The sequence below is a fragment of the Eptatretus burgeri genome, chromosome 18 (assembly GCF_056783735.1).
Source record: "Eptatretus burgeri isolate ZD-2024b chromosome 18, Ebu_testis_v1, whole genome shotgun sequence".
In the NCBI taxonomy this organism is placed as follows: domain Eukaryota; kingdom Metazoa; phylum Chordata; class Myxini; order Myxiniformes; family Myxinidae; genus Eptatretus; species Eptatretus burgeri.
This window is the reverse complement of record NC_140978.1, coordinates 39,110,392-39,123,516: the sequence shown is the minus strand read 5'-3', so window position 1 is coordinate 39,123,516 and position 13,125 is coordinate 39,110,392. Positions and strand designations below refer to the sequence as shown.

The 13,125-nt window shown below is 48.4% G+C and overlaps 1 protein-coding gene across 2 annotated transcripts in view; it reads left to right on the top strand.

The window, feature by feature from the left end:
• HIRA (histone cell cycle regulator) overlaps positions 1-13,125 on the top strand; it is a 264,562-nt gene that overhangs the window by 244,139 nt on the left and 7,298 nt on the right. The window contains exon 1 of one of the 2 annotated variants that reach the window (XM_085864315.1): positions 4,471-4,617. The exons of the other annotated variant lie outside the window; for it this stretch is intronic. Within the exon in view, the coding sequence (XP_085720441.1) occupies positions 4,606-4,617 (12 nt within the window). The 5' untranslated portion in view covers positions 4,471-4,605. Of the gene's footprint in view, positions 1-4,470; positions 4,618-13,125 lie in introns of those variants that run through there. 2 annotated transcript variants of the gene reach the window in all.

Here is a 13,125-nt window from a genome sequence, read left to right as displayed (position 1 = left end):
GAGTGCCTTCGGTAAATGGTCTGAGACCAGAGCCATATTTAACCGTCACAATGAACTGTCCAGGAAAAGCTTGCAGTGTGTTAATGACTCAAATGTCCTCTAAGTCCAATGTGAAAATGATGACCAAAATAAAATGTGTACATAAATCATGTATTCCCAAGCCAATGTGTCTTGATGGAAAGGGAATAGAATGAGTCTCCATTGAGCTAAAGGTTATCTGTCGTGTGCACGAACAGTGAATATCGCTCATGCAGAAATGAAAACTGATGTAAAATCATGTCATGAACGTGTCATGAAGAGGAAAAGGTTATCCCATGAGAAAGAAAGGGAATCTGTTCTCTACCCTTCTCCAATGCATCAAAAAGTTAGAATCCCACCAGACAAGGGGATGGGTCTATTATGAACATGTATTGATGGCAATAACTGTCTGAGGACCTGAATGTTGTGTGGGTTACTTGGATCAGGTCAGGTCAGGTATGGGAGCATGTGCCAGAACAGCGCGTCGCTGCGTCCACTTTCCGCCGGTACTCCAGGGGCCTCCGTCTGGCCATCCCCCAGGCAGATGCCAGGCCCATCCCCATCTCCTTGAGATGATGGTCAACCTGCTGCAACCATGAGGCACGTGGTCGGCCCACTGGCCTCCTCCACTCATGAGACTCCCTCGCTGAGAGAATCTGGTGAGCAGGATCAGCGTCAGGAAAACGAGCCACATGTTCATACAGCCGCAACTGACGCTCACGGACTATGCAGGTGACAAATCTCATCTGAGTCTCTCTTAGCAACCGCTCATTGGACACAAAATCCGACCAGCGATAGCCAAGGATTCTCCGAAGAGACCTGGTACCAAAGGAATTAAGTCTCCGTCTCAGATCCTTGGTCAGAGTCCAAGTCTCGCACCCATAGAGCAAGACTGGAAGTACCAAGGACCTGAAGACTCGGACTTTCGTCCTCCCGCACAGGTACCGGCAGCGCCACACCCCATGATCCAGTGAATCCATGACTCCCCAGGCCCGACCCAGACGTCTATTGACCTCTGACTCGCAGCCAGCAGAGACATGAATATCACTGCCAAGGTAAGTGAATCTCTCCACGACCTCGACATCCTCACCACAAACAGACACAGACAGGACAGCAGCATCCAAGATGTCACCGAAAGCTTGGATCTTCGTTTTGACCCAAGAAACCCGTAATCCCAACGGCTCCGACTCCTCATTCAGCACCTCGAGGGCCCCCAAGAGGATGTCTAAAGTCTCCGCAAAGATGACTGCATCATCTGCAAAATCAAGGTCCGAGATCTTGACATTGCCAAACGATGCACCGCAACTTGATCTCTCCGACATCCTCCCTAAACTCCAGTTCATACAAGTGCTGAAAAGTGTGGGGGCAAGTACACATCCCTGACAAACTCCAGTAACAACTGGAAATAAGTCAGAGATGGTACCACCACACTTCACAGCACTCTCAGTACCAGAGTAGAGTTCAGACATCAGATCGATCAGTTTTGGTGGCACCCCACGAAGACCAAGAATCCTCCAGAGGACATCCCGATTCACTGAATCGAACGCTTTACAGAGATCAATATAGGCTGCAAGCAGCCCCTGCCGAAACTCTCGTCTGCATTCGGTGAGGACATGAAGTGCAAGGATACGGTCAATCGTTGACCTCTTTGGTGTAAAGCCTGACTGCTCTGGACTGCTCTGACTGCTCTGGATGCTTGGTGCTCAAGCAGATGGTGGCGAACCCTATCAAGAATTATCCGAGCAAAGACCTTGCCCGGCACTGAGAGCAGCGTCACCCCTCGGTAGTTGTTGCAGTCTTGGCGATCACCCTTCCCTTTCCAGAGAGGGACAACAAGGCCCCTCTTCCAGTCAGTTGGGATGATGCCTGTGTTCCAGGCAGAGCACAAAACTGCATGCAACGACATGAGTGCAGCATTTCCACCAGCCTTGAGAAGTTCAGCATAGATGCCACAGATCCCTGGAGCTTTGCCCCGTTTCAACTGGTTCACCGCAGCCCGTGTTTCCACAAGCGAAGGTGGACCACAGTTGATTTGAGGGTCAGCAACAGGGATTGTAACACCCTTGACGTCCAACTCGACAGCTGGGGGATCAGCCTGGTACAACCGCTCAAAGTAACTGGCCCAGCGGGCCTTCACTTCAGACTCCTCTGTCAAGAGCCTACCACTCTCTGCTCGAACTGCAGTGCTCCGAGGGATGGGCTTGGATGAACGTAATGCGCGAATTCCCCTGTAAGCGGGACGAGAATCACCTGTCCACAGGTGATGCTCTACCCCCTCACAGATTCCTCGCACATAGGCCTCCTTGTCCACCCTCAGTGCACGTACAGTTTTACACCTCAGCTCCCTGAACAGCTCAGCTCTGCCATTCAGCCTGGCCCTGCGACTGGTCAATGGTATCCAGTGTCCCTTGAGAGACAAAATTCTTCTTTGCCCTGCGGTGAGCTCCAAGGCATCCACCGGCAACATCAAGGACGGTGGTCTTGAAGGCGCTCCACAACTCTTCAGGACCCCCCAAAGCACCCAGACCCCCCAAGTGTCCACTCAGCCTGTTCGCAAACTCCTCAGCTACTCTCTCATCCCTGAGCTTGGCAACATCCAGCCTAGGCTGGGATGGTACCATTCTCCAGGATTTAAGGTGCAGCTTTAGAGTTGCTACAACAAGCCTGTGGTCAGTATTGAGGAACTGAGCACTCCGGTAGACCCTGCAGTTCTGGATCATCCTCCAGTGACCGTCAATGAGGACATGGTCAATCTCCTTTGCCACACCGCCAGCGTTGGAATACCAAGTCCAGCGATGAGCTTGTGGGCGCTGAAACCATGAACCAGCCACCCTAAGTCCATGACTTCTTGCAAAGTCAAGGAACTTAGTGCTATTCTGGTTCATAGTTCCTGACCCATGGGGACCAACACACACCTCATAACCATCCCTATTAGTTCCAGTCGATGCATTGAAATCCCCCAAGACTAGAAGTGTATCTCGTCTGGGGCACTGATCAACCACAGACTCGAGTGTGGCGTAGAATGCATCCTTCACGGTGAAACCACTCGCCTCAGTTGGAGCATACACAGAGACCAGGGAAATGACACCTCAGGAGTGACGAATCCTTAATCTCATAATACGCTCGTTGACCGGTGTTACCTCAATTATCATTGGGGTCAGCTTATTGGACACAGCTACAGCAACTCCTTGGGTATGGTAACCATCAGAGCGACCAGACCAATAGTAGGTGTAACCACCCACCATTATCTCGCCGCAATCCTGTCTCCGAACCTCAGAGAGAGCTGCAATCCCGATGTCCAAACGCTTGAGCTCAGATGATAACAGAGACAGGTGATCATCCTCTCTTAGGGATAGGACATTCCAGGCACCCACCCGAAGGGACCGCCTCAGGTTAACCCAAGGAGACCGCCGTCTGGTAGACGACACCTCAGCACCACTCCGACACACTCTCCCGCGATCTGACCCAGGGATGTTACCCCGTGGTTTCCCTCCTATCATCAAAGATTGGGGGTCCTGAAGGCTTTGCCCCAATACCGTCATCCGGTGAGCTGCCCTGCGAAGGGAAGCTGCACAGGAGGTACTCCCATGGAGTGGGTTTTCAGATTTTTTTGCGTTTTTGCGTTTTGCGGAATGAAAGGTTTTACGGTGGCCGGAGTGCAAATCCTGCCACCAACCTCCTAATAAGAAGTAACCCAACTGCAGGAGGACGTCCGCAGACACAGTTGGGCACTAGATATGGATGGCCGTTGGCTCACAAGGAGCTCCTCTGCCCTTTGACAGGTTTTGTTTTTAATCCTGCTGGGTGTCCATATCCAAACACCCTCCTCACCACAAAACCTGGTGGGGGAGATGGTTTAGTCCCCGACAACCCGACCATGGAACAGGTTAGTACAGGTTTACATGGTACCTGTAGCAGGTCACAGATCGAACCTGACCTGACTCAAAGATACTTGGATCCAATTCTGAAATCCACAACAACATGGTTTCTTGTGTAAAATGTATTGTTTTTAATAGTTCAAGCTAAAATACACACTATTTCAAGAAAAACACGTGTTTCTGCTTTAGTATAGAGATTTAGAACACCCCCACACCAGTACACACTGGTGCTCATTTTGCCAACCTCAGAAGGATGACAAACTGAGTCAACCCCCTGGTGTTAATTAAGCAGAAAACGGCTCAAACTCAGGACCCGAGGATCTCAAGCCACCAATCTTCCCGCCAAGCCAACACCAGGCTCAGTATGGTGTTAAAAACGCTCGTTTTAGCAAATAAGACAGTTTTTGCATGAATTTGTTTTCTTGGGTAAAATGTATTGTTTTGCATAGTTCAAGATATATTTCACACCATTTCAAGAAAAACACGTGTTTCTGCTTCAGAATCGTGATTTGGAACACACAAATATATAAAAGATGATCGAGTTTTTTTTTTTTCTGAGGCCCTTTTGATTTTGTCAGCCTTGGTACAGTACCCACTGTGCCGATTGGATGATACAGCGCTGGGTGAAGAGGACGATCAGTGGTGCTGGGATGAGGAGGAGGAGGAGCCAAAATGTTCGCCACGTTTGCCGACGTAATAAATATATCACATGACGTTAAAGGTAAGCAACGGTCGAATCTGCAGTTTTGAATTCGTGGATTTGCTGGTTCCACAACTGACTGACTGACTGACGAGGAGCGATTCGGCCTGGTCTGCTCTTTGCCTCGTTTGTTTTGTCTGCAAATACTTCGCGGTATGTCCACCGTTTTAGCGCTCGTTTCGGTTTATCGAATAATGATGATGATGATGATGATGATGATGTCCCGTGTGGCTGTGGTTGCCACTGTCCGTGAATGGACACCGGTCCGGCTGCGCGATTACGTTTAAACAGAGTAGTGTTTGGTTGTTGAAAGGTCTCGGTGTTCGGATGTTCGTTTTAATGGTTTATTCGGTGGCTTTTGTGTTTTATGATTGGAACCTGAAGTTTGATTTTTTTTTTCCTTCCGGACTCGTGCTGTATACCAGCGTCTCGTCGATGCACTGTACACAGCTCCGTTGGATACTCGTGTCTCGTCGATGCACTGTACACAGCTCCGTTGGATACTAGTGTCTCGTCGATGCACTGTACACAGCTCCGTTGGATACTAGTGTCTCGTCGATGCACTGTACACAGCTCCGTTGGATACTAGTGTCTCGTCGATGCACTGTACACAGCTCCGTTAGATACTAGTGTCTCGTCGATGCACTGTACACAGCTCCGTTAGATACTAGTGTCTCGTCGATGCACTGTACACAGCTCCGTTAGATACTAGTGTCTCGTCGATGCACTGTACACAGCTCCGTTGGATACTCGTGTCTCGTCGATGCACTGTACACAGCTCCGTTGGATACTAGTGTCTCGTCGATGCACTGTACACAGCTCCGTTGGATACTCGTGTCTCGTCGATGCACTGTACACAGCTCCGTTGGATACTCGTGTCTCGTCGATGCACTGTACACAGCTCTGTTGGATACTAGTGTCTCGTCGATGCACTGTACACAGCTCTGTTGGATACTAGTGTCTCGTCGATGCACTGTACACAGCTCCGTTGGATACTCGTGTCTCGTCGATGCACTGTACACAGCTCCGTTGGATACTCGTGTCTCGTCGATGCACTGTACACAGCTCCGTTGGATATGAGCGTCTCGTCGATGCACTGTACACAGCTCCGTTGGATACTAGTCTCGTCGATGCACTGTACACAGCTCCGTTGGATACTAGTCTCGTCGATGCACTGTACACAGCTCCGTTGGATACTAGTGTCTCGTCGATGCACTGTACACAGCCCCGTTGGATATGAGCGTCTCGTCGATGCACTGTACGCAGCTCCGTTGGATACTCGTGTCTCGTCGATGCACTGTACACAGCCCCGTTGGATATGAGCGTCTCGTCGATGCACTGTACACAGCCCCGTTGGATATGAGCGTCTCGTCGATGCACTGTACACAGCCCCGTTGGATACGAGCGTCTCGTCGATGCACTGTACACAGCTCCGTTGGATACTAGTGTCTCGTCGATGCACTGTACACAGCTCCGTTGGATACTAGTGTCTCGTCGATGCACTGTACACAGCTCCGTTAGATACTAGTGTCTCGTCGATGCACTGTACACAGCTCCGTTGGATACTAGTGTCTCGTGGATGCACTGTACACAGCTCCGTTGGATACTAGTGTCTCGTGGATGCACTGTACACAGCTCCGTTGGATACTAGTGTCTCGTGGATGCACTGTACACAGCTCCGTTGGATACTAGTGTCTCGTCGATGCACTGTACACAGCTCCGTTGGATACTCGTGTCTCGTCGATGCACTGTACACAGCTCCGTTGGATACTAGTGTCTCGTTGATGCACTGTACACAGCTCCGTTGGATACTAGTGTCTCGTCGATGCACTGTGCACAGCTCCGTTGGATACTCGTGTCTCGTCGATGCACTGTACACAGCTCCGTTGGATACTAGTGTCTCGTCGATGCACTGTACACAGCCCCGTTGGATATGAGCGTCTCGTCGATGCACTGTACACAGCTCCGTTGGATACTAGTCTCGTCGATGCACTGTACACAGCTCCGTTGGATACTAGTCTCGTCGATGCACTGTACACAGCTCCGTTGGATACTAGTCTCGTCGATGCACTGTACACAGCTCCGTTGGATACTAGTGTTTTGTCAATGCACTGTACACAGCTCCATTGGATACCAGCGTCTCGTCGACGCACTGTACACAGTCTTGTTGGACATGAGCGTCTCGTCGATGCACTGTACACAGCTCTGTTGGATACGAGTGTCTCGTTGATGCACGGTACACAGCCTTGTTGGACATGAGCGTCTCGTCGATGCACTGTACACAGCTCCGTTGGATACGAGTGTCTCGTTCGTGCACTGTACACAGTTCTGTTGGAGACCAGCATCTTGTCGATGTACTGTACACAGTTCTGTTGGAGACCAGCATCTTGTCGATGTACTGTACACAGTTCTGTTGGAGACCAGCATCTTTTCGATGCACTGTACACAGCTCTGTTGGATACGAGTGTCTCGTTGATGCACGGTACACAGCCTTGTTGGACATGAGCGTCTCGTCGATGCACTGTACACAGCTCCGTTGGATACGAGTGTCTCGTTCGTGCACTGTACACAGTTCTGTTGGAGACCAGCATCTTGTCGATGCACTGTACACAGTTCTGTTGGATACGAGTATCTCCTTCATGAAAGGCAAAATTATGATTAGCAGCAGGCACAGTCACCATCCAGGCAGGAGTTCCCTTCTCGGCTCACCTTTGCTGGTTCATGTGCATTCTTGGAAAAGCATTTTATAATTGTTGAAATAAATTTTATTGATCACAACATATCACACTGTACTCTGTACAATCATTTGGAGAAGGTTCTGTTATTAATATTTCTCAACTTAACCACTTTTTGTACACAGTACTTGAACAACCTCCTGGTTTTATTGCCTGGTGTTGTGTTTGCATAGTCATGTGATACACCATGGATCGGTCACGTGACTTGCCTCGCTGGTATCGGGATTCCGCCATGTTGCTGGCAACGCACAAGTCGTGTTAACCCTGGTTTTATGTGGGTTATCCTTCAAGATGCAACACACAACAGCGAAAAAATACCGTTGGCACTGAAATGAGAGCGAGAGATGAACCTTCAGAGTTTAGGCTTTATTCCATTTGATTGGAGCCGCTTCTGTGGGCACACCAGGAAATACAGGTTCAGCTAGGAGTACATAAGCAGTAACGTATACATGTGCAGTTAACCATTGCAGACAATCCGCGTAAGCACGGAGTTCGATATAATCTCCATTCTCACCAGTCAATGAGCACCTTCAGTTAACGAGCATCAAGTGGACAGCCGATGTCAATAGCAATGCCCCGGGGACAATCACTCGTGCCGCAGAGACCTCCCCTTATACGCGAGACGCACAACATGTGATCCCGCGTCATGTCCCTCAATTCACGTTAATTCACCACAGGCACAAAATAATACGGATCAGAAGTTTCTAATAGATTTTTCTTGTGACAAGGTTTCTGTTGGGTTTTCAGTGTAAATTCTTCAGGAAAACATGATTATTCTGCTTTAATTCCATATAAAAGAATGTCTTGGGGATGTACAAATGTAAGGTTAACATTAAAAATTGCCCTACCGGGGAGGGGGAGAGCAAGGAGAAACCCCACTTCCCAGACTCTCAGTCCCCTCACATCACACACTCTTTCCATCTGACCTGTTTTTCTCCTCAATGTTGGCAATAACAGCCAGTGATTTTATATTTATATATATATATATATATATATATATATATATATATATATATATATATATATATATATATATATATCTTCTTCTTCTTCTTTCGGCTGCTCCCGTTCGGGGTCGCCACAGCGGATCATCCGTATGATCCGCATAGTGATTTTGGCACATGTTTTACGCCGGATGCCCTTCCTGACGCAACCCTGGTCGCCTCTTACGACACAGGGATATGGTACACCTATTTTAACCGGGGTATACACCGGCCCAGTACACTGGTACTCATTTCGCCGACCTCGGAAGGATGACAGGCTGAGTTAACCCCCTGGTGTATTAATTCAGTGGCTCAACGGGGCTTGAACTCAGGACCTTTTGGATCCCAAGCCGCTGCCCTTACCACTGCGCCAACACCAGGCTCGAACTATATATATATATATATATATCTGGCCAACTATATATATATATATATATATCCCAGGTAAAAATGCAAGTTAGAACTATAGTATATGAAAGTAGTACTCTTGTGTACTACAGTTAGTAACAGGTCCAACTACAGTAGTCTGCAGAGAATTACTACAGGAAAGGAATGGGTTTTTTTTTTGCCTGGGTTGGCAGGGGTTCACACAATTTATTTATTTTTCTTAACATTATTTGCTTTTCCAATGAGTACCAGCAGAAATGGTTTGGTACTCACGAAAAAATAAATGGCAGCTTCGAGCATGCTCGTCTGCTTTCTCAAGTAGCACTCTGATTTTTAAAGCTCCTCTCAGCTTTGTACGCATCTTACTCCTCTGTAAGCGCTCTCACAACGTCTGCTCGAGAGGAGACACTTGTATGCCACTCTTTGGTTTTTTTTTTTTTTCATTCCGGACGCTCCTGAACCTCCTCTTCTTCTTGCTCAAGTGTTCTCCATATATATATATATATATATATATATATATATATATATATATATATATATATATATATATATATATATATATATATATATATATATATATATATATATATATATATATATATATATATATTGTTGCGGTTTTCGCGCCCGCCGGCGTGCGAACGGCCACGTAACTCGAATCGCGGCACGTCGCCCACCGGACGGACAATCCAGTCGTGACCCTCTCGGACTAACGCCGGGAACCAGTCACGGGTGGACCTTTCGGTCTCACCGCGATCGAGCCAATCAGCCCCCGCGTGGGATAGGGTTGCTCGCCAAATTCGACCTCCCTAAGTACCCACGCGGAGGGTAGACCGGGCGATCGCACCTCGCCGCAGGTCGACTTCGGACACGGGCCACTTAAGCGACCCATTCCGTACTATCAGAATAACCGAGCGGTGTTATCGTCGACCCCGACGGTTCGATTAATTATCGGGCGTATTCAGCCCACTACCAACCCTTTACGTGAAGTAAGATGAGGATTCAATGGGAGAAAAAGACGAAGCGAAGCGGGAGAACAGTTCAATAATAAAGCACATTTATTCGCGGCACACGGGAAACACACATATTCAATTCCACCAAAAGCACACAAAAAAAAGAAAACACAATTCCATTTCCACAAAAAGCAAATATAAAAGTGAAGACAATGCAGAGCTAATACCGACTACCGAGCACACGGCAACACTTATACAATTCTACTTCACAGACGGCGCCGACAACACATACCCAAAACCAAGGAAAAGAATACCCTCAAGGATGAGGCGGGCCTGAGGCCGAGACCGGGTCGCGCCTACCCGTCTGGTGATGAGACGCGGAGCGGCGATGGCGCCTCACTCCGCGGGCCTCGCGGACCGTGTCTGGCAGGGGGGTGGGAAAGGGGCCCCCTTGGTCGCACTATCTCAGCGCGGGGGGAAACAGGAGGGGGTTGCTGATGCTCGGGGTATAGAGGATCTTTATTATCCCTGGTGTGCGTCTCCACCTCGGCCAGGTCGCGCTGCCGGCCTTCCTCGGGCGTGCAGCTCCCGGCACCGTCGCGAGCACCCCCTCGTCTGCCTTCGCCGCTGCCGCCTCTCCGCCTCTGGACTCTCCACCCTGGACTCTTCTTTGGGCTCTCCTCGTTCGACTCTCTTCAGCTTCTCCAGCTACTGCAGGCTTCGGGCTCCAGACTTCCACACTGCTCTGACTGACGAACACGGTCCTTTTATCCCCCCGTAGCTTCGCCTTTGACCCCCTCCCTTTGACCTTTCACCTCGCTCCCCATTGGCCCGAGAAAAAGTGGGCGTGAAGGCTTTTTATCCACAAATTTGCATATATCGATCGTTCTGGAGGCGGGGCCAAATCGCCCCTCGCTCACCGATTGGACGGCAAAAAGTGGGCGTGTGTCGTTTTTGATCCGTTTTTGAAGCACAAAATCCGTGATTTTGTACACGCTGTTCAACGTGCGCCCTGCACGAGTCCAACACCGGTACCCACAGCGGGGCAAGAACGGTGGCGATGCTACGGTTGCGAGGTGTGACGTGAAGGTCGTGGCGGTTGTGGTGAAGCGGCGTTGTGGTTGGTGGTTGATGTTGTGGTTGTGATCATGGCGGTTGGTCCAAAATAAAGATAGTAAAAGAAAAACGGCTATCCTGAAGAGTCGCAGCTCGCATAAATGACATGCATTCCCACTAGACAACGGGTTTGGGCCTAACTACACATGTACTTACCGAGATACCTCACCTAAGGGACCTGAATGGTGGTTTGCGAATTTGGTAACCACAACAATATATATATATATATATATATATATATATATATATATATATATATATATATATATATATATATATATTTAAATCTAAGTTATAAACCAACAATATATCTTGTAAATGATGTGATCATTTGTAAATTTAATTTTGTAATCACTGTATATGAATATATCAAAATTATCACAACAATCTTACCAACAAAAGCATCTGTTGTGGAAGTACACTTTTGAGCTTCCAGAGCATCTTTGAAGTACACGTACAGGGCAATCTTCCTTCACATTTATTTATTTATTTATTTATTTTAACCTTGCATGAGTATCTTTGTGAACGACCTGTTTGTAGATGATTTGTAATACTGCAGTGGCTATCACTAAAATTGGCACTATTTCTGCCATATATACAGGGTGATTGAAAAGTCGCGACCTATTTTAAAAATTGCTGTTCTTGTGATGCGAAGTCACGAATAGGATTTAATCGAATCATGTCTGGAAGAAAATTTTATATCATGCACTACAGTTTTTGGTTCTGTTTTGTTTTTGTTTTAGATATGTAATTGCTGGGCAATTGAATATCAGCAAGAGCAAAAATTTGTAGCCAGATATGAAGTATGAAGGTCAGTGGTAGCTGTTTAAAGACTGGCAAACTGAACGAGGAAGGAATGCCAATGCTGGATCCTTAAACCATTAAAAGTAAAAGAAGGGGATCCTCTCCCTTCCTTCCCTTTCCCTCCCCATCCTCTCCCTTCCTTCCCTTTCCCTCCCCATCCTCTCCCTTCCTTCCCTTTCCCTCCCCATCCTCTCCCTTCCTTCCCTTTCCCTCCCCATACTCTCCATTCCTTCCCTTTCCCTCCCCATCCTCTCCCTTCTTTCTCTCTCCCTCCCCATCCTCTCCCTTCTTTCTCTCTCCCATCCTCTCTCTCTCTCTCTCTCTCTCTCTCTCTCTCTCTCTCTCTCTCTCTCTCTCTCTCTCTCTCTCTCTCTCTCTCTCTCTCTCTCTCTCTCTCTCTCCCCCCTCTCCCTCTCTCCCTCTCTCCCTCTCTCCCTCTCTCCCTCTCTCCCCCTCTCCCCCTCTCCCCCTCTCCCTCTCTCCCTCTCTCCCTCTCTCCCTCTCCCCCTCTCTCCCTCTCCCCCTCTCTCCCTCTCTCCCTCTCTCCCTCTCTCCCTCTCTCCCTCTCTCCCTCTCCCCTCTCCCCCTCTCCCCCTCTCCCCCTCTCCCCCTCTCCCCCTCTCTCCCCCTCTCCCCCTCTCCCCCTCTCCCTCTCTCCCTCTCTCCCTCTCTCTCTCTCTCTCTCTCTCTCTCTCTCTCTCTCTCTCTCTCTCTCTCTCTCTCTCTCTCTCTCTCTCTCTCTCTCTCTCTCTCTCTCTCTCTCTCTCTCTCTCTCTCTCTCTCTCTCTCTCTCTCTCTCTCTCTCTCTCTCTCTCTCTCTCTCTCTCTCTCTCTCTCTCTCTCTCTCTCTCTCTCTCTCTCTCTCTCTCTCTCTCTCTCTCTCTCTCTCTCTCTCTCCCTCTCCGCACCCTCCCTCCCGCAGTGTATTGCAACGTTTCATGAGGCGTTGCTCTCCCCACCTCCACCTCCGAGTCCGGGAGCTAACAGAGATTTGTACAACATCTCGAGTAGAAAAGCTTTGAGAGCTAAAGTCATTAGATGGTGGGATGGGGACCTCTGAATGGGCATTCTTAAGTTTTCCAATTGGTGCATTACGTAGGGGGCACTGCTTAAAGTAGCCGCCAAAATCCTGGTGCCAAGAGTTTAATTAAATGCATCAAACTGGTGCCAAGAGTTTAATTTTGGCAGTGTGGTTACCGATATGTAATTCTTAAGTGACGGATTTGGTGCAAAACGCATTTAAGAACGGCCTAAAGGGGGCGCCACTGTCACGTTTAAATCACATTTTGAGTACATCATTGAAACTTTGTAGAAATAATCTTTAGACCATCCTGATGAAGGATCAGTAATTTTCAAGTGACGATTTTGGTGCAAAACCCATTTAAGAATGGCCTAAAGCAGTGCTTCTCAACCTTTTTCAACTCGAGGCCCACTCTGGCTCTGGGGAAATTTTCGAGGCCCATCATACAGAATCGTAATGAGGAAAATGGCAATAAAACTTGATGCCAAAACAAATCATTATGCTTACCTTTAATGAGACACTTGAGCTTG